The 19,764-nt window shown below is 40.7% G+C and overlaps 1 protein-coding gene across 2 annotated transcripts in view; it reads left to right on the top strand.

The window, feature by feature from the left end:
- Window positions 1-19,764, top strand: part of EPB41L4A (erythrocyte membrane protein band 4.1 like 4A) — a 117,428-nt gene that overhangs the window by 42,281 nt on the left and 55,383 nt on the right. For both annotated transcript variants that reach the window (XR_014616926.1, XM_084225533.1), the window contains exons 3-7: window positions 3,854-3,958; window positions 11,178-11,229; window positions 11,682-11,760; window positions 15,416-15,513; window positions 17,981-18,101. Coding sequence is in view for 1 of the 2 variants with exons in the window: in XM_084225533.1 (XP_084081659.1) it covers window positions 3,854-3,958; window positions 11,178-11,229; window positions 11,682-11,760; window positions 15,416-15,513; window positions 17,981-18,101 (455 nt within the window). In the remaining variant the exon portion in view is untranslated. The remainder of the gene's footprint in view (window positions 1-3,853; window positions 3,959-11,177; window positions 11,230-11,681; window positions 11,761-15,415; window positions 15,514-17,980; window positions 18,102-19,764) is intronic.

Genomic DNA, 19,764 nt, shown 5'->3' with positions numbered 1-19,764 from the left:
TGATCTAAAAGTGACAATAGCAAGAGCTACACTGCCTATAGCACTTTTCCTTCAGTAGAAGAACTAGCTTCCTACTGGGGCAGAGATTTTGTCTTTAAACTCAGTTAATGTCAGTAATAGTTTTGATGTGGCCTCCACGTTGCTCTGTACAACAGAAGAGAGAAAATTAAAAACTACCCATAAGAGAAACCTCACTGGAGCTAAAAAGCAGTGAGCTGTGTGAAAGATAAGAATTTCTGGTGTCTAAATATAGAGCAATATGAATATGTTAAAACATGGGACTCTATGTACTGCTTTTAAAAGTGTAATTTCAATTTGGTTAAGAAAACTACAGTTAAATCAGCCTTCTCCTGAATGTTCTGGCTGTCATTTTCTTTAGCCAGTGTAAACCTGCCTTTCTGGTTTATGAAGCCACAGTGCTAACATGTAAAGCAAGATGGTATGACTCATTGAAACAATTCTTTGTTCTCTCTTGAAAGCATTGCCGATGGTATTTTCAAATGTACTTGGGTTTACCCCTAAGAATGCAAACCTTTTGCAAGTCCAAGCTTAATGCAATGCAGATTATGTAATTTTTGCAATGCCATATGATGTGAGTGTAATCCTGTTAATGTCTTTGATAGTTTTGGTTTCCAGCTTTGTTGAGTTTTGCTGTAATTTTATCAGGGGAAATAAGATGGCTTCTCTTAGTTTGCAAAACTTTCAGCAAATGCAGAAAAAATCTGTTTCAGGACTGAGGAGTAGTTACTAAGGGATTCATCAGCAAAACTTCTGTCTTGATTTGACTTGAAGGTGCAAATTACTTGCATGAAACCCCGAAATCATGCGGCTAAAACTGAGAACTTCAACTGAAAATGGGTCTGCAGTGGTTTCACCAAGGGTCAGTGTTTTACATGGACCGTGTCCCCAGTGCTGGGAAAATACAAGGTTAAGGAAGGTGAGGTTTGGAGGGTGTGAGGATGGGTCCTGGCTCACATCCTGGCTGTTCCCTTGCAAAGCACTTCTTTGTGTTCAGCAGGCTGTGCTGAAAGATGTGAAAGGGATTGGCAGAGAGGGCTGTGGAGGCTACAACCTGCAGCCTGGTTTTGCTGTGAGTAACCAAAGCACTGAGCACCTTGCTGCTGTAGAGGGGGAGAGCCCCCAGCCATTGTGAGCTGGATGGGTTTGCTCAGCCTTTCCTCACAGCCAGACCACCTGTTTCTGCAGGACCTGCAGTTATTGAAGTGTTAACTGAGCTGCCTCAAAAGAGAATAAATTAACAGGCATTTATGTTTTCTACCTGCCTAGCAGTATAAGCAAAAAGCAGTTTAAAAGCCTGTTGTCTCTGAAAGGAAAGAAAGGCTTTAATTTTAACCAAACCAGGTCTGATACATGCATCTTTCTTGGGGCTAACACACCAATCAGCTTTAGGGTCCTTAGAAGAAAAGCTGCCCCAAAAACTCCTTGTGCAGTCCTCAACTGAGTGAACCAGAAGACTTCTGGCCAAGAAGGGTAGTTGCATTCTAAACTGGTGCAGAGTCATGTAAGTTGAACTCCTGTAAGACTTAAGCTTCTTTGCTTACTCCCAGGATTGTGTACTATTATTGTAAGTGAAATAATAATACTTATATTATTGAAATGGACAGCTTCCTCCTGGTGGCTCAATCACTGTTTCTCAGTGCTGTTAATAAAACCAAGTGACACTGTGAATAATGGTACTGGTCAGACAAGGAGTGGAAAGCTGGTTGAAAGAAAACAGATTTGAATTTCACACAGTCACAGAAGCTGAGCAAGGCTTGGGTGGGCGCCGCTTGATGTGTCCTGTGAGCCATGGTGCAGATACCCCAATTTATACCTTCTGCAAGGGTTTACTGACCTCACTGTGTTTAACTGTGTCAAAAACCATCGACTCTGAGTGGCTGATGTTGGAGATCCTTTAGTCTAGAATGTTCTCTGAATGTTTACTGCCCAGCTGGAAGTGTTGCCAACATTTATCTGCGTGTGCCATTTGGAGTCAGGGCTGCTTGGTTATTTTGAACTTTTCCTGTGGCTGTTTCTGAAGAGGCCTGTCCAGCCCTAGCTTCCCAAGGCATTGCTGTACTGTTTAAATGGTGATGGACATGCTTAACAATGCTGAAGGTAATTTACCTTATATGACACAGTCATAGAACATGCCAACTGGAAGGGGCTCACCAGGACCATCAAGTCCAATACATGAATGATGAGATAACAATGTCCTTTTTTAGTGGGATATCTCCTCTGCTTCTTTTGAATGACAACTAATTTAAAAATAAAATGAGCAAGGACAATTACCACTTCAGTCTTAAATCCCTACTGTCTATTAATCAAACCTGTATTTTTAGTATTTTTAAGGTGTGTTTTGTTTTGCTCCAACTTTTTTTCTGCAGTGCTCCTGATAGTCACTCTGTAGCTTGTCTTGCCTTGTTCTCACAACCTGACTTCAGTTTCTTGTTGATGAAACTGATGATAAAATCACTGTATTGCTCTGCTTTATCCAACTTGATAAATTGAGATGGAGTGAATTTCTGCTTACTTTAATCATGTTTCCCCCCAGATTGCCCTCTGTTTTGTGGCTGATCATTAAGGCTCACTGTACATGCTGAGGGAATATGTAATTGCAGTTGCCTGATGTAAACAACCAGTCTGATGGATTCAGACAAAGAGAACCTTTCAAGTACATCTCCTAATTTAAGCAAATATATAGTAAATCTGGTGAATAGTATGGATATGCTATTTCCAGCCTACCAGAGATGTTTACCTTGTCGTGGCTTGCTTAGTGTGTGAGTGGCCACCTAAAATTGTTGTATTGTCCCTGCTCATGGGATTAGATATGAATCCTGACCAAATGCACCTGCTGAAAAAAACCCAGACCTTCACTGCTGTTATGTGATTGATACTTCATCAGCAGAACTAAATTAAAGAATTTTAAAATTAGTATTATTTGCCATTTTAATTTTGAAATTATCTGTTCACAGGTTAGAAAGTGAAACTGCACAAACAATATCTCACAGCTTCCACTTTCTGTTTCTTTCTCTGTGGTGAATTTACTACAGTTGAGTAGTTTCTAAAATATGAAGCAGCTAAACAAAAACTAATTATTATGAGTTATGTCCATATTTTCTTGTGGAATTTAGGACTGTAATCATCAAAGGCTCTAATTGATTCTGAGAGGGGATCATTCTGTGTAATTATTCTCCATCTTCCTCATCTGTTTGTTGTTGGCTGCCAGGCGAACCAACAAATATGAGGCATTCAGGTGGAAGTGAGCTTTTTATAGAGCATATTGTCCCCTACATTGTTTGCAAATACTGTCGTAGACACTTAATGAAGTGCTATTCAAGAAAACAGTGGGATTATTTCAATTCAGGGTGTTGGACTGTTCTCCCTTCTACTATCAAAAATATTTTACAAGAAAACAAGTAAAACTAACCTTCTTTACAGAGATTAGTAACAGAGAAGTTAATGATGTATAATTTAGGTCTTAAGGGCAGTTTTGCCTCCTGTTCTCCATTGTCAGAGTTTGAGTGACAGGCCTGTACTGGAAGGGTGAGTGGGATTTGAAAAATACTGCATTCACTAGAACTGTGGGGTTTTTGTTTATTTGTTTGTTTTTCTTTTGGTATTATGTAATTACTACCTTGCCAGCTTCCTAATAGTATTTTACAGAATTATTTTTCAAACATGCGTAGTATTATCATCTGTGCTGCTGAATTTTTTTTTTAAAGGCACTGGGAACAGCCTCATTTTTTTATTTTTTTTTAGACAAAGCTAATTGAATGCATGAATGCCACTGCACATAGCTGACAAAGGCAGAGCATCTTTGTGAATAGGCTCTGTAAATTCTTTCCCACAGAAGTCAACGAAAGGGTCGGTTGTCCTGGGCTACGTATTTCGTCACTTAAACCTGGTGGAAATAGATTATTTTGGGCTGCGCTACTGTGACCGAAGTCATCAAACGGTGAGTAAAAGACACAGCAGATTGGATTTGCCATGTATAAAATTCACCCTCTTGTGCTGTTTGCCTGTAAAGCATTAGATTGTCGTACTTCCCCTAACTTTCGCTGTTTCCTTGCTCAGGTTTTCAGTAATAATTTATTTTGTTTATTTCCAATAAAGTCTTGGAATAGCCATTAACATCTTAGATAGAAATGGAATTAAATGCTAAATGTTGTTGAAAACTAAATTAAGAAAGTACAAGTAATAAATATTATTATATGAACACAGGATTGATGTTTTTTCCTCTTTAATACTGTGCCCTGAGGTCAGTGCCTGGTGCTCTGTGCTGCTCAGCCTCACTTGGCCCTGCAGTGCCTGGGAAGCAGCATCCCTGAGTGCATCACAGCCTGCTCCACTTGCTGCAACACCTGCCAAACACCTGCTTCAGGGTGTGTTGGGCAATGCCCTTTTCACTCTGCCTGAACCATCTCTGTGTCCTTGAGCCCGTGTTCTCTAGAGCCTCCTTGGCAGGGACTACCCCACGTCTGGGGCTTTTTCCACTGGGATGTTACCATGCTAAACAGACAAGGAGCTGTTCCAGCCGGGCTGAGATGTTTCAGCCAAAGCAGGCAGTGTTTTGGAGCAGTGCTGTCTGCCCCACCAAAGGCTTTGCAGGATTGCTGCAGGCAGAGGTGAGGAGCAGGGAGTGCTCAGTAAGAGGAACCAGTGCTGTGTACTCAGGGTGCTCTTCATGCTGCCTTAAATTTATGAAGGGAATCCTGCCTGGCCTGTGGTTAAATTAAATCAAGCCATTACGGTTTTGAAGCCAGTGTTTTGTGATGGTAGCACTGCACAAGACCCTGTTTCATCTATATATAGTAATAACTTATTGAATTGGCTAAGTATTTGCTGATTTCTTCTGTTAACCAGAAGCTGATAATGTAAAGACTGAATTTAGAACTGTATCAAGCAGATTGCTGATTGCTACTGAGAGCTACAGACCGCCCCATTCCCTGTATTTTAACTTCTGTGCCATAGTCCAGAAATGTATGAATTCAGTTCCTTGATGAGCTTCTAATCATTTTATTCCATGAAGATGAAAGCCCGATTCACCTGTGAATTAAAGGTAGACTGTTAAAAATGGTGGTTTTGATTTCCTGAGGAATTTGAGGTGTGATTGAAGAGCAGGTAGGTATTTTTTGCTCTCAGAAGTGTTTTCCTTTTAGCTGTGGTTGCAAATAAAATAGAAATGGCCGTTCCTGGGAATATTTCCAGAAACATACGCAGGGTATATTTAGTGGTGTATGTGAAAGATGACTATAAAAATGGATTGCACCTCTATTGTGAAAGGGACGCATAAAAGCACATTTTAGGGCACATCCTTTTGTTCTACCTTTTCTCTCATGTGGTGCTCCAGTGGTGTAAATTTAATGTTAGCTTTGGGCTTTATCCTCTGGCCAGCCCAATGTCAGGAAGCCACTCTGATTCTTGATTTTCCCATGGATTAGGAAGGTGTTTTTCCCACTTCTGTCATTGGCCTGCTCTTACACAAACACTGGCCTTGTCATGTGGATAAGGGACCTCAGCTGTGTGCAAGGCTGTGGAGGGCTCCTGCCCAGCCTTGGAGGTGCTGCCACAGGGACTGCCAAGTGCCTGCTGCTGCTGCCTTTGCTCCTGGGCTGCTCTGTGACAAACCATTGTCAAAGGGCCTGTTGGTGTTGTTTGTCTGGGTAAGGATAGCAAAAAGCTGATGCTCCTTCATCTGAAAAGTTCACAAATGGGCCACACAGTGCTACAGTGTGTGTCTAGCTTTATGTGTTCTATGATGTGCGGTTTGCTATTTTTAGTGAACTCTTGTAAGCTCTTAAGAATGGGCAGTATAAATGGGCAGGAAAGTTTTCACACAACAAACAACACCTTGTGCTTTAGCTGTAAACATATATTTAGTTGCATGCTGACTGTTGCTAAAACTCTCTGGGCTGTTGTGGGAATTAGTTCAGTAATGGCTGGCAAGAAGCCTAGATCTGCATTTTGGATTGGATATTTTTTGGATCGACCACAGTAGATTTCCTAAGGGAAGAGGAAAAAGGTTACCTTGCTAATTAGCTTTAAAACCGTGGTCCTGAGTTAGTCTCAGAGGGAGAAAAGTGTTTGGGGGTTGGGCTACCTATTAATACATTGCTTGTGGTGGGGAAAGTTTTATTATTTGTACTGTCAGGTTTTTTTGTCACACTATAGATTTAACTGAATGACAAACAAAGCAGCACAGACAAAACGATGTGTTTTAAAGAACACAAATCAGTCACAAAAGAAACATTTTTCTTATTAAGGGTTTGAAAGGGATTGTTTGGTTATTTCCCCCATTACTCTTGCATGCCTCAGCACTTCCAGGTGGTCTTTTAAGTGCTGTGTTGGTGAGCTACCTCTTACGTGGGTGGTATCATAATTATTTTAGTACCACCAGTAGGGCTTTAATGAATGAACAAGGTTTCACTGTGCTACGTAGTGTATATGAATGTGTAGCATTAAAATGGTCTCTTCCTGAACAGCCAACAAACTAATTAGCCTGTGAGAACAGCTGGATGCAGCAAACAGATTCACAGAACTGGGTGGTGCTGGCAGGGGCACCAACAGTAGGGTGAAGCATAAATTGGATGATGCTGTCTCTAGGGTAGTAATTTGGTCATATTGCTCAAATTTTGCTTTACTGACATTCCAGGTTTCCCCAAGCTCTCCGCAGTAAAAGGACAGTATTCAAATGGAAAAATCAAGCTCTGGAAGATTACAAGTTGATGTCAGAATAGCATTACCTATAACTACTTAGTGCTCTGAAGAAGACAGGTCTGCAAAGGAACAACAAAATGTATCTTGTAATAATTAGTTAAAATACAACATTGAAGAATGAATTAAAAATTCCATTATGTAAAACTACACCGCAGTGAACAGATAGGTTCAGCCAATGTCTTGTCAGTAGAGTTTCCTAATCTCTTAGTGCCTCTGTTGACAAACTACGTGGTGCTTCTTCTTATGTGGTATTTGAGTACCTTCCTTTGTGCTGCAAGGTCTTTCAAAACAGGCCAATTTTCTTGGAGTGCCACAGGATCCCTAGCTGTCCTCCATCATCTAACCTTCACCTGAGCGTTCTGCATTACTGCAGAGTGCTGGCACCCAAATTAGTGTGAGTTCACACCAGATACTGTCCTCAGGCTTCTCAGGGTGGATATGGTTCTCAGCAGGGTCTTCCTGGAGAGGGCATTTGTGTCTCCTGCCTCATCTCCCAGGACTTTGTGCCCCATCTGCTATTTCTAGGTGAGGCTCAGTCGCCAGAATATGTGCAGCAGAAGCTGAGGGTGGCTTAGGAAACTCTGTCCAGCATCACAGAATCATTAGGTTGGAAGAGACCTCCCAGTCCAACCCCCTGACAAAGGAGAGTCACCTGGAGCAGGTGACACAGGAGCACACATCAGGTTTTAGGATGTCTCCGGAGGGGGAGATTCCACACCCTCCCTGGGCAGTGCTCTGCCACCCTCAATGGGAGGAAGTTCTTCCGTGTATTGAGGTGGAAACTCCTGTGTTTCAGTCTATGCCATTGCTCCTTGTCCTGTTGGTTTGCACCCTTAAAAAGAGTCCAATACCTTCCTCCTGGCACCCACCTTGGAGAGACTGACATTAGTGAGATCCCCTTGCAGTCTTCCCTTCTCCAGACTAAACAGGCCCAGATCCCACCTCTCCTCATAAAAGACAAGCTCCAAAGCCCTCACCATCCCTGTGACCCTTCACTGAACTCTATCCATCAGCTCCTTGTCTCTCCTGCACTAGGGAGCTCAGAACTGGACAAAGTTTTCCAGATGTGCCTCCCTAGGGCTGAGGAGAGGATCGGGATCACCTCCCTGGACCTGCTGGCCACACTTCCCACTGCAGTCTCTCCTTGCTGCAGTATTTGGGGAAGACAGTGGCCCAGGGGTGCCCTTCTGCAGGGGCTGGGTGGACTGGTGCTGGGAGGGCTGTCCTGCCGCTCTCTCTGCTCCTTCCTGCCGTGCTGCAGCTCCCAGGTGCTCTCCCCCAGTGCCTTTATGGCTTTGCCAGGGTGTCCAGGATAGCCAAGCTGGGTACTGGTCTGGAAGAGACCAATATTTTATTGAGGTACACAAAAGGCAGAGATAGCAATAATAATACATTATATATCAGGAAAAGCTGAGCAGAATTTGATGAGGGAAAGGGTCCTCCTGAAGCCCAAAGGTGTTCCCTTTTGCGAAATGCCAAAAGAATCGTGCTATATACAAAAAATAGTACTGCAGTAAGAATATTTACAGCAGTAAATATTGACCTGATAGTGCTCATCTGAGATATTTTAATCAGAATGTATCACATACTGATACCCTCCTAGGGCTCTAAGAGGAGAAATACAAATACAGAAGGACAAATGATGGTATTTATATTGCACCATGCCCCCACCCTGCAAAGTAGATGTGTTTTTCTCCCCTGCTAGGAGGAAGCTCTGTTTGAGCACACAGCAGGTAGGAGGGAACCCATGGCAATACAGGGAATTAATGTCATACAATGTAGAGCATATTTTGTCCTCAAGATCTTAAAAAAAAATTCAAATTGTACTTAGCCTGTGTTTTGTTGAATGGATTTTTTTTAAAATAGATTTTTATACTCATCCCTAGGCATGATATACTAAATTATCTAGGAGGAAATAGAACTGTTTGTGTGTGTTAAATTAGATGTCATAACTACTGGAAAGAAAATGGAGACTGATAATGTTGACTAGAAACAAGACATTTTAGAAGAATATTATTGTATTAAAACAACAGACATGAAGCTGATGGTCAGGTGAGTTACAGGTAGTAAAAATAAACTTTTAGAGTGCAGCATGATGATATCATAATAAATATAATCTATATAACTTCAGATTCTAAAAACAAAATAGTAGCATTAAATACGCATTTATATGTAAGAATTGCCTGAAAATTTTTACAGTTGTTATGTAATAGGGACATCCTGAATTCAGCAGATTGAGTTGAGGTTCTTTGCACTGAACATCTGCAGGAAAAATTGGACTTGGCAATTCCAGTTGTTAGTGTTGTCTTAGGCTGTTGGAAGTCTTGATAATTTCAGATTATAATTGAAAAATGACACATTTTCTCTCCAACATTGTGTTTCTTCCTGGTATAAATGTGATCAAAAACTAACACCTTGATTGTGAGAATCTAATTAAGACAGTCCAACATTTAGTTTGAAGTTGATCTTTCTGTGCCAGACACTTCATTGATTGATACTACAGCAAATATTTCTACCTAGTTAATATTTTTTTTCAGGCAGGTTCATGGAATTTGACCCAAGTTTAACCCTATGCAGATAGAAAAAAATTAAGATTCCAGATTTGTGGTAAAGTTCTTGCAGGTACTTAAAAGGGCTAATTATGAAATACTGCATGCAGCTTGGGTGCATTCAGCTTACATACCTGCCTTGTATGGGAGCCAGGTTTGTAAAAGTACAAAGGACAAAAGAGTCCATTTATTCTTTATGCTGTACTTTAAAATATTTTTTTTAAATGTAGTTTCTACCTAAAACTTAAAAAGGAGTTATTTTCTTTAATAACATTGTACCTTTTTAATCAGTCTTAGTAAATAAAAAATTATTAAAGTAATACTAAATGTGTGTGTAAAGAACAATTAGTAAAGTAGTCCTGCGTAGTTGCATTGGTTAGGACTATTACAAAATGGTTGTATTTTTTCCCCACTTCTCCTGTAAATGTCAAATACTTTTAGATTCACAGTGTTGATCCCTTGCAGCTGGGTGAGGAGGTGCTGGGTCCTCCAGCCCCCTGCAGCAGCGGTGAGCTGCTGGCAAGCCCGGGCAGGGGCACAGGTGGGAGAGCCCTGGGAGTGACACACAGGTGGGAGAGCACTGGGAGTGTCACAGGGGCTGCCAGGAGATGGGAAGGGGGCAGGGAGAGCACTGGGAGTGTCACACAGGTGGGAGAGCACTGGGAATGTCACACAGGTGGGAGAGCCCTGGGAGTGTCACAGGGGCTGCCAGGAGATGGGAAGGGGGCAGGGAGAGCACTGGGAGTGTCACACAGGTGGGAGAGCCCTGGGAATGTCACAGGGGCTGCCAGGAGTTGGGAAGGGTGCAGGGAGAGCACTGGGAGTGTCACACAGGTGGGAGAGCACTGGGAGTGTCACAGGGGCTGCCAGGAGATGGGAAGGGGGCAGGGAGAGCACTGGGAGTGTCACACAGGTGGGAGAGCCCTGGGAGTGTCACAGGGGCTGCCAGGAGATGGGAAGGGGGCAGGGAGAGCACTGGGAGTGTCACAGGGGCTGCCAGGAGATGGGAAGGGGGCAGGGAGAGTCCTGGGAGTGTCACACAGGTGGGAGAGCCCTGGGAGTGTCACACAGGTGGGAGAGCCCTGGGAGTGTCACAGGGGCTGCCAGGAGATGGGAAGGGCGAGGGCAGCAGTCGGAGCTGCCTTGGCATTCACCACGCCGGGGTTTGTTGTCAGCAACTGCTGTGCAAGTGCGCAGGATTAATGAGACACTGGTTTTTTGTTCCACTCTCTCTTGGCACTTCAGCCTATCAGCTTGGTGGTGTAACTATAGCTGACAGTGTTTATCCATCTGCACAAGCATTTAACAAGTATCTAGCAGGCATTACTGCGTAGGTGTGCCTCGGTGTGCACGCTGGTGTTAGGGTTCTTAGACCCCTAAAGGTTCTCATCTTTACTGTCTGACTTTGGCTTGAAAAATGCCTTTGCATTATCCATGAAATTCCACTCATCTTTGGCTTGCAAATAAAATGTTAGAAATCTCCCCCCACCTCCCCCCACCTCTTGCATTCTTCAGAAAAATTTTGGCAGCCTTTGAAATAATAAATAGCTGCGTGGTGATTTTAAGCATGGGTCTGTGCCATGGCCACAGAGCTAAGTGCTCACTGGAGAAATGAAAAGGCAGATGAGATTCTTGTCTCTTCTCCACCATACTGAAGCGTTTAATCTCACCTGTGCTGATCTCAAGACCTGTGGCACTCACAGAAAAACATATTTTCTCATGGCAGCTGATACTTATTTTTACTAGCACAAGCAGCAGCAATCTCTCTTCCTGGGATGAGAGTGCAGTTCCTTCTGTCAGCTCAGTATGAGGGAAGGAGAAGAAAAGGTTAAGTGATATAAATAACCAGTTGTTCTGTGTTAATTTTCAAAGTTAAGTAACTAATTTCCATAATTATCTGTCTCGCAGTACTGGCTGGATCCTGCAAAGACCCTCGCTGAACATAAAGAATTGATAAACAGTAGGTATTTAACTTAAAGGAACGTAAAGAACAAATGTGAAGTAACAATGTTCCATCTACACAGTCGACATAACATTCTAAGTCACAACAGATTTATAGTTCTTAACAAGTTTGCTATTGCAGTTCTTTGCTCTATCAAAATTTCACACATGGATTGCACATGGTATCATTTAACAGTGTCATTATTGTCCAAAGTGCTTAAATTTTGTTTTAGGCTAATAACTGGTGTTATTCTTAATCAGTGTAATTTTATAGTGGCTGTGATGCCTCTGTCATGCTTAGCATACCATAACCATTTGCTGTGTGAATGTAACATTTTTTTTGAAAATTTCAAGTTTCATAAAATGTTAAGATAGGCTTCTTCGTAGCTGTTTTGTAGTCAACTAGTAACAATTAATATCAATTAACAATTCATGACAACTCCCTTTCACACCATTTTTTTTTTCCTGCAGCTGGACCACCATACACTCTGTATTTTGGCATTAAATTTTATGCAGAAGATCCATGTAAACTTAAGGAAGAAATAACAAGGTACAGTATTTAATAAAAGTAGCGTTTGTTGATCTCAGGCTAGCAATACATTTCAACAAGGTGCATATTGTTGTGGTGTGCCTGGGTTGTTTTTTTTCCTTGAACATCTGAATGTTTTTGCTTGAACATTGGTGTGTAGAAAGAAAATTGTGATTAAGTTCACAGTGGTTGATAGTGAGGACTGTTAGGAAGCCCAAGAAGAAAAGATGGTCTCTGGTGCATCAAAAATCAAAGGGCTTTGATGTGCTTTTTTGAGAGTGGTTTTTTTTTCCCCCCATACTTTCAGTAATGCATTGTTACAGCTGCATTTATACTATGCTATAACCAAGTTTAGAGTGTACTTGGATATCAGATATAAATACAGGGAATTTTCTTCTTTATTTGCCATAGCTTAAATTCCAGAACTGTTTTTCAAGGGGATTTCTTTTGGACTTACTAGAAATATGTGAAGGAAATTGAAGAGTTGCATGCCTCTGATTCTTTTACCTAAGCTTGTCCTCTGCAAGGTATGAGGATGAACACAGTAACACATGCACATGCTTGCACAGAGACACACACGTGGTTATCTGAACTCTCTCACAGTTTTGGGGTTATCTGTCTGTTTTATTTATTAAATGTCTTGGACAATTAACTTTAGGTTCAAAAGGAAATTTGAGAATTTGGGTAGGTAGGTGGACAAAATTAGTGTGCTGGCTTGCATTAACAAATTCCAAAATACTTCTTTTGATGTCCTAAGAATGTGGCACATGAGGATTCATTAGAATGCATGCAAGGTTTTTAATTTTCTTAAATCAAAGGTAGCAGCACAGGCAGAATATTTTTCTTACTCCAGAGTGAGAAAATTCTTTTGTTTCCAACTGGCACAACAGGAATGAAAGTCTCCAGCGTAACAAGACTCAGGCTGGCCTGGTAAAAATAAAAAATGCTGTGACTTGGCAGGTAAAGGAACGTAAGCTGGCAGCAATGGCATGCCCCTGTACTACAGAAATTTGGTGCCATTTTCTTGTACTTTCTCAGAAGAGCTTTTAATCCTCCTCATAGGGAAAGCCAGGTGTCCCTGGGAGAGGGAACTTTGGCCACAGAACCTGTTGAGATTGCCTCCCAGGAGGCAGGGTGGAGCCAGGGGGCCAGATTTTCACAAGTTCTTCCTTTGCCCTGTGATAAGGCCAGCCAGTGATCTACACTGCTGATTAGTGTGCAAATCCAGCCAAGAAAGGTTTCAGTGCCATTAGGAAGCCCCTGGTCATAACTTGGCAGTGTTTGGTCATGCAGAACTGGCACCTTGGGGGGTACAGAAGGCCAGCCTAGGAAAGTGATATAATGGTATTGTCAGTCTTTGATGAAAGACATTGGGTAGCCAAATGCCTTCAACATCTTTGAGCACTTATTCCCCTAGGCTCTTAAAACTTGGAAGGAAGGCTTTTTTTTTTTTTTTTTTTTTTTTTTTCCAGGGGGAGAAAAAAAAAAAAATTACCACCATCTCCTTAGAATATTTGGGTTGGAAGAGACTCATAGGTCCTTCTACTTCAGAAGCATTAAAGATCCTCTGTTCCTTTATAATAATAATATTCTGCCTAACAGTGTTATTCCAGTGATGTGTAACTGCTTTGTGCTAATCAATGTGTTTCTTTGGAGCATGTATTTATTACTTTAATGGACATGAGAGCTAGCTCTGTTGTTATTAGATTCTGATGATCTATGCCATTACATGATTACTCTTTGCAAATAATGAAAACCTGTCAAATTTGTAATTGCTTTGCAGCAGAATCTGTCTGGCTTGTCGGCAAAAGCTAACACTGCCGTGTTTGCTGGATATGTTTGCTAGAGAAAACTTGCAATTTGGCACTCTAATATATGCATGACATACATAGGCACACAAGATGAGGCTGCTTTAGCTGCAGGTATGGACAAAAGGCAAGGAGCTCAGTGCCTTCAGTGGGAATTGAGATTGTTCACCTTGCAGGAGCCACTTAAGGAATTAACTGTGCAGGATGCAGGTGTATTTTGAGGGTTCCTATGCTACTTTATTTTGAGACTACAGAAATACAGGTACCTGCTGCAAGGACAATCTATTTCTAGCATCCTCTCCTTACAAACTCTGCTATGTAGAGGCGGAGAAATGCCAACAGAATGGGTGTGCAACAGAAATGCATTTCATGCTGGAAAGATGATGTTGTGTACTCCACAGAGGATGTAAAATCATCTAGGCCATTATCATAATTCATACAGGGAAGATTTGTCTAAGTAGGATTGCAAGCATAAACTAGAAGAAGGACTGAGGTATTGCTTAGAGTGAGGAAACCTTGAGTGTCTGTGCTTTGTGTTGCCCAGAGACATTCCCAGGAAATTCCTATGCTAATGCCATTCCTCTAAAGTAGAGAACATTAACCATTTTTTAGGGAATGGACATTCCTACCATAACATCTGTCACAGTACAAACTCTGGGGGAAATCATTAATCAGAAAGACATGGATATCTTTATTCAGAGGCTCATCTGATAAAGTCTAGAAAATTTGGTTGGACCTTAAGTTCTCTGAGTCAGCTATCGTGTAACCTGCAGCTTGTAAACTTCTCTGAAATCATGTAGGTGCACTTCGAACTGCAGCTTGTAAACTTCTCTGAAATCATGTAGGTGCACTTTGAACTTACAGAGCATTCCGAGGTGCTTTCATAAGTTACTTGTACTAACACAGAATAAATTATTTGCAGAGTAGCTGAATGGCTCTATATAGATAAAATTGAATTAGTGAATAATGGAAAAGCTATGTGCTTGTATGGAAGACCTTTTTTTTCTCTGCAAAAAATTACCTTCATTGTATTTTTACATTTTGTAGGAAATCAGTGCAAGAAATTAACTTAGGATGATGTGAAACACTGCATAAATCTGTTGTAATAAAACCAGACAAAATCCAAATAGCGTTTGAAAGATTTCATATAAATCATTATGGAAAGTTGCAAAACTGCAGATCCTTTATATAATGGCTTGTTATCTTGTCTGTTCCATCTGCTTTGGGCATATTGATTCATTCTAAGTGGTCCCAGCTTTATCAAGTGTAGCAGCAGGTTATGACTTTGAAAATTACATTTTCACCCCTGCTATCACTATTCCAAGCAGGAGAGTACCCTGTGCTATGGCAGGTTCAGTTAGTTGCTGATGGCACACCCATCCATCTTTTTCATGGGCTCCATCAAACTTCCCTGCTGCCTTGTAGTCAATACTCTGGTATGTGGAGAGGAAATATTTGAGCAAGCAAGCATCCAATACCCACTCATCCTTTACACTGATCCCATGACGAGGTTAAACTTTTGCCCTTTGATAGGTTTTTTTGTTCAATTTTTCTGATTCCTATCCCTCTTCCCGGCTTCCTGAGTGCTCTGTGAAAGTCAAAAGAGGGAAATGACATTTTAGGGAGATAAGTAATTGCATCTGCACAATATAAGTGGATTGGAAAATAGGGAGTGCTTCCTTTCCTGGGTTCTTCCACTGGATGAATCTTAGTTGTTACTTCAGGATCAATAGGGGAAGTCATTTAGAGGGGAGTAGAGGCATTTACTGTCACATAGTTATGGCACATGGTATGTGCACTGTTAAAGGGATAATTTGAAATATTCATTTGACTTAAAATAACAACTTTGTTTTGTCTCTGTGTTTTAGGTATCAGTTTTTCTTGCAGGTAAAGCAAGATGTTCTGCAGGGCCGTTTGCCTTGTCCAATCAACACTGCAGCACAGCTGGGAGCATACATAATTCAGTGTAAGTTCTCCTGGCCCTCTGAGAGCTTCTTTCTTTCAATCCTGCATTGTGATTATTTAAAGTGATGACTGAAGACAGCATTAACACTTTATGCATTCACTTCCAAACAGAAGTAGTGTGACTGATTTCACTTCAAGAACTGTAAATAAATGACCATTCTGAATAGATAATGCAGGAGCAATATGGAAATTAGTGTAAAGAAGAAACTTTAAAATGAGTCTGAAGTCTCCGCTTAAGATTATTTGCTTTGCTGGGAAATATTTTCTCAAGTACTCAAGACTTTATGGCTTTGGATTACATGTAGAGTATGACAAAACCTTCATCAGGGGTTTTTCAGATTTCAAAGGCTATTGGTAGCCTCAAATCTGGGAAATAAAGTATTTGAAAAAATAAATTTTATCAATATGAATACAATTTTACTTAATGGGAGGATATGGTTTGACCTGAAGAATTTTCATTTTATTTAGTATTTATCTACATGCATCCATCAGTAGAGATCTTTTCAGGAGTGGATGTTATATGCTGAATGCTTAATAGAACTAGCAATCAATTAGAAAGGAGCTGTTATGATTTTTGCATTACAGCTCAAGATTTATATTCAAACAGAATTGCAACCAAAATTGTGTGAAGTGCCATGCTGGGACCTCCATCTGTAATTTCTCATGTGTTAAATTTAGATTTGTCTAAAGTTATATGTATCAAGGAAAGATTATTTGTATTATTGGTGTTACAAGTGTGACCAACAACACTTAATATAACATAAAAAATAATCCTCCTTTTATATCCATTTTAGAATGACATGGCTGAATAACTTGTCTATGAAATGGGAATTGGCCTAATACAGGATTTTGTGGTGGACTATATGTGTACCCCAAAAGCTACAATTTCAGGCAGTATTTATTTGTGTACAACGATTTTTGAGTTTATTTTGCCATCTAAGAAATATGAGATGTCGTCCTCTGAAAAATTGTTTGCAAAGTTCATTTCACTTTACTGGCAGACACGCCTTCTCTGAAAAATACTTCAAGTGTGAAGGAGGAAAATATGCAATGATGGTAGCATCTTCATTTTATTATGAGAAATGAATAAAAGGAGTATGCCCTTCAGCTATTCTGTAAGGTGGTGAGAGCTGTTGTTTTGGTATGGAGTCCTGTTCCTTTAATTCTAATCTCAAATATTTTGTTGAAAAACAATGAGTTTATGGGAGAGAGAAGAGTTAAAGCATGGCCAAGGTTACATACAGTGAGTTAAAGTTACTCCAGGCACTAGGAGGTATGCATTCCTATGGGCTCTATTAAAAACTTTATCCTTGTATTTGGGGCTTGCAGTTGTTCCAAATATGCAAAGACACCTGAGAAATGTCTGTCTCAGACACTGAACACATAATTTTAATGGAGGTTTTCCAGTGAGACTTCTCAACATCCCTACTGAGCAGCTCACTGTCTTTTTCTAGCAATTTCATTTCAACATTTAGGAAAGAAACATCAGTAGTTAGATGAGTCTTTTCCTTCTTGGCTCTTGAACCCTCCTTTTGGCTGTTTTTGGCTCAGTGGGCATTGGGTAGAAAGCTCCTGTGAAATCTTTCTCAGAGAAACCCAATGTACAGATATTACCCCAGGTTGTGAAAAATTGAAGTACTAACTTCTGCAGAGTTTCTTAGATGCAATTATAGTTAAGATCAGTAGATGTGAATTCTGGCCAAGATGATATTTGTTTTATAATTATGTTACGACATATGAACAGACATGACTAATGTGTACAAATTCAGGGTTGCATCAAAAGAAATTACATTGGCTATTCATCATGTTCTTTTCTTTAAGAAAAGTCTTTTGAAAGCTGTTTTTATTTTAAAAGTGAATTTGATATCCAGGAAATACACTGATATTTTATTGAAAAAGGAAAGCTTGTGATTCTTCAAAAGAAACACCATTAGAAGACCTTCCCTCCAGGACTCACAGGATAATTACCTCCATTCTGGTATTCCCAGTTTATGTTAAAGTCCCAGAAATAATATGGAACTTTTATTGCAGTATATCATGAGAGCATAATATTACAAAACTAGACTTTTCTTCTACACTTGTTTTGCATATGCCAAATAATCAATGTCATTGAATTCAAACTTTGCTGGCTTGGTTAAAACTTTGTCTGGCCTGTAAAAGCAGTAGGTTTCCTGTCAAGGCTTCTAGCTCTTTCTAGTTCCAACTTTCTGTGTATGTTTTAAAATGTTTGAAGACAATCTTTTTCTTGCTATAATGTGTGCTGATGTCAATAGTTCTGTATTCTCTTCCTTCATCCCTTTTTTTCTTATCTGACTGCCGATTAAATTTGCTGTCAGCTGGAGAGGGGTAGCCGGGAACCAGTATATATAATGTATAACACATATATAACACATATATAAAATGCATAACACATTTTTTTGGTTGAAGAGAAGCACAGGTGACCTTTGTTTTCTCCTTGTGTTCTGTAGCTGAGCTGGGGGACTATGACCCGTACAAGCACACTGCAGGCTACGTCTCCGAGTACCGCTTCGTTCCTGACCAGAAGGAAGAGCTGGAGGATGCCATCGAGCGGATACACAAGACTCTGATGTAAGAATTCTGTTCTGTTGGGAGCCTGGCAGGCAACACCAGACTCAGGGATGCTGGGCAGGTGGGGAGGAACAGCCTGTGGAGGTTTCTAGACTTGAGGAAAGGACACAGGGAATCTGGTTATACCTCTCGGAAGCAGAAAAGATTTTACATATTGAAGCTGTTCTCTTGGAAAGTGAGTAGGACAATAGCTGGAAATGTGAGGTGTGTCAGACCTAGGTACGGGTGTTTCAGAGCCAGTGTTTTAATAAAACATATGCCAGAAATTCACATGTAGAGCCAAAATAAACATTTACTTGCTTATCTCCAAGTTCATGTTCCTAGTAAGTGTAAGGAAGCTTGTTCTAACAAATCCGAGTTAGGCGCAGTTGTGATATAACCATTTATGAAGATGAGAGCAGTAAGAGCCCTTTCATGAGGTTGTTCATCGTAGCCTTTGTCAAAGTAATGCCAAGAGAATCAGCTACCCATCTTGTGGTAGATCTAAATTTCTTGGTTCTTTTCCTATAATGAAGCCACAGTCTGGATGAAGGTTAAGTAATTTTTGCCTGTAGCATTGTGTGTTACTGTTGCATGTGTCTTGTTTAATGAGAATAGGTATTAACTCAGGGTCACAGCTGTTCTCTGAAAAGTTTTCCAGTAATTGGAGTCTGTGCCATTTGCCATGTTGACCTGAGCTTTCTCTTCCAGGGAAGAGAGTCTGTTGTCACTAATTATTTCTGTGTGGTTGCATGACAGCCTTATACTAATTGATACTTTTCAGAGAACTTACTACATGTGTTTCTATAAAGTAAAAAAAAAAAATGGTTTTTTTCCATTCCAGAGAGAGGAAACTGAGTCACAGCTCATTAGTTAGGTTCAACATCACAGAAGCGGTTTGTGAGAAATGAGACTTGAGATGACTTGCTGTGAACTAAGCATCCTTCTTTCTCTTTCTCAAGTTTCTGTAGTCATTAGATTCAGGAGCCAGTGGTTGTGAAGGCAGTGAGCGCTGTCAAACACTGACTGATCTGAAGCCCTGGTGCTGTTCTGCAGTTATAGTGTCAGGGATTTAGCAGCATCAGAACAGAGGGGAAAGCCAAGGGGTACTCATTGCTACTTCAGCCCAACCATTACCATCTGCACGGCCAGCTTTGACTTCTGCACAGGTGACCACAGTCTCTTCAGCTAAGAAGTGTGAAGCTATAATGGGTGAGGGCATCCCAAATTGTCTCATTGACCTGAGACATTTTAGGGACAGGTTTGTGATATGGTTTGGAAGAACTATTTTATTCTTTCTGTATCCCAGCAGGGAAACACGGGGGCTTTTTGTCTTTGTTGTTTTGGTTTTTTGTTTGGTTTGTTTTGTTGGGTTTTTTTGTTTTTCAAAACAGCTGTGGCACTGCATATACCTTCCTCCTCCTGGTTATGTCAAGAAAAACTGGTTTTGGTTGAATGTTTCCTCTCAGTTTTTTGAGTTTTTTTACAGAGCACAATAGTTATTTGGAGATTCAGTAAGGATGCAGTTTTTGGAGAAAATTTCTAAAGCAAGGAAGGTGAGGGAGGAAAGTGGAGGGGGTTGCTGACTCTGCAGCCTGCCTACTGTGATTGCAGTACCATCTTTAAACCAACATGACATCTCCAAGGTCAGAGAGCAGTGTGAAGTGACCTGACAGCGCCAGGC

This window comes from Fringilla coelebs (genome assembly GCF_963513975.1).
Source record: "Fringilla coelebs genome assembly, chromosome: Z".
NCBI lineage: Eukaryota > Metazoa > Chordata > Aves > Passeriformes > Fringillidae > Fringilla > Fringilla coelebs.
The sequence above is the reverse complement of the archived record's forward strand: the minus strand, read 5'-3'. Positions and strand labels throughout refer to the sequence as shown.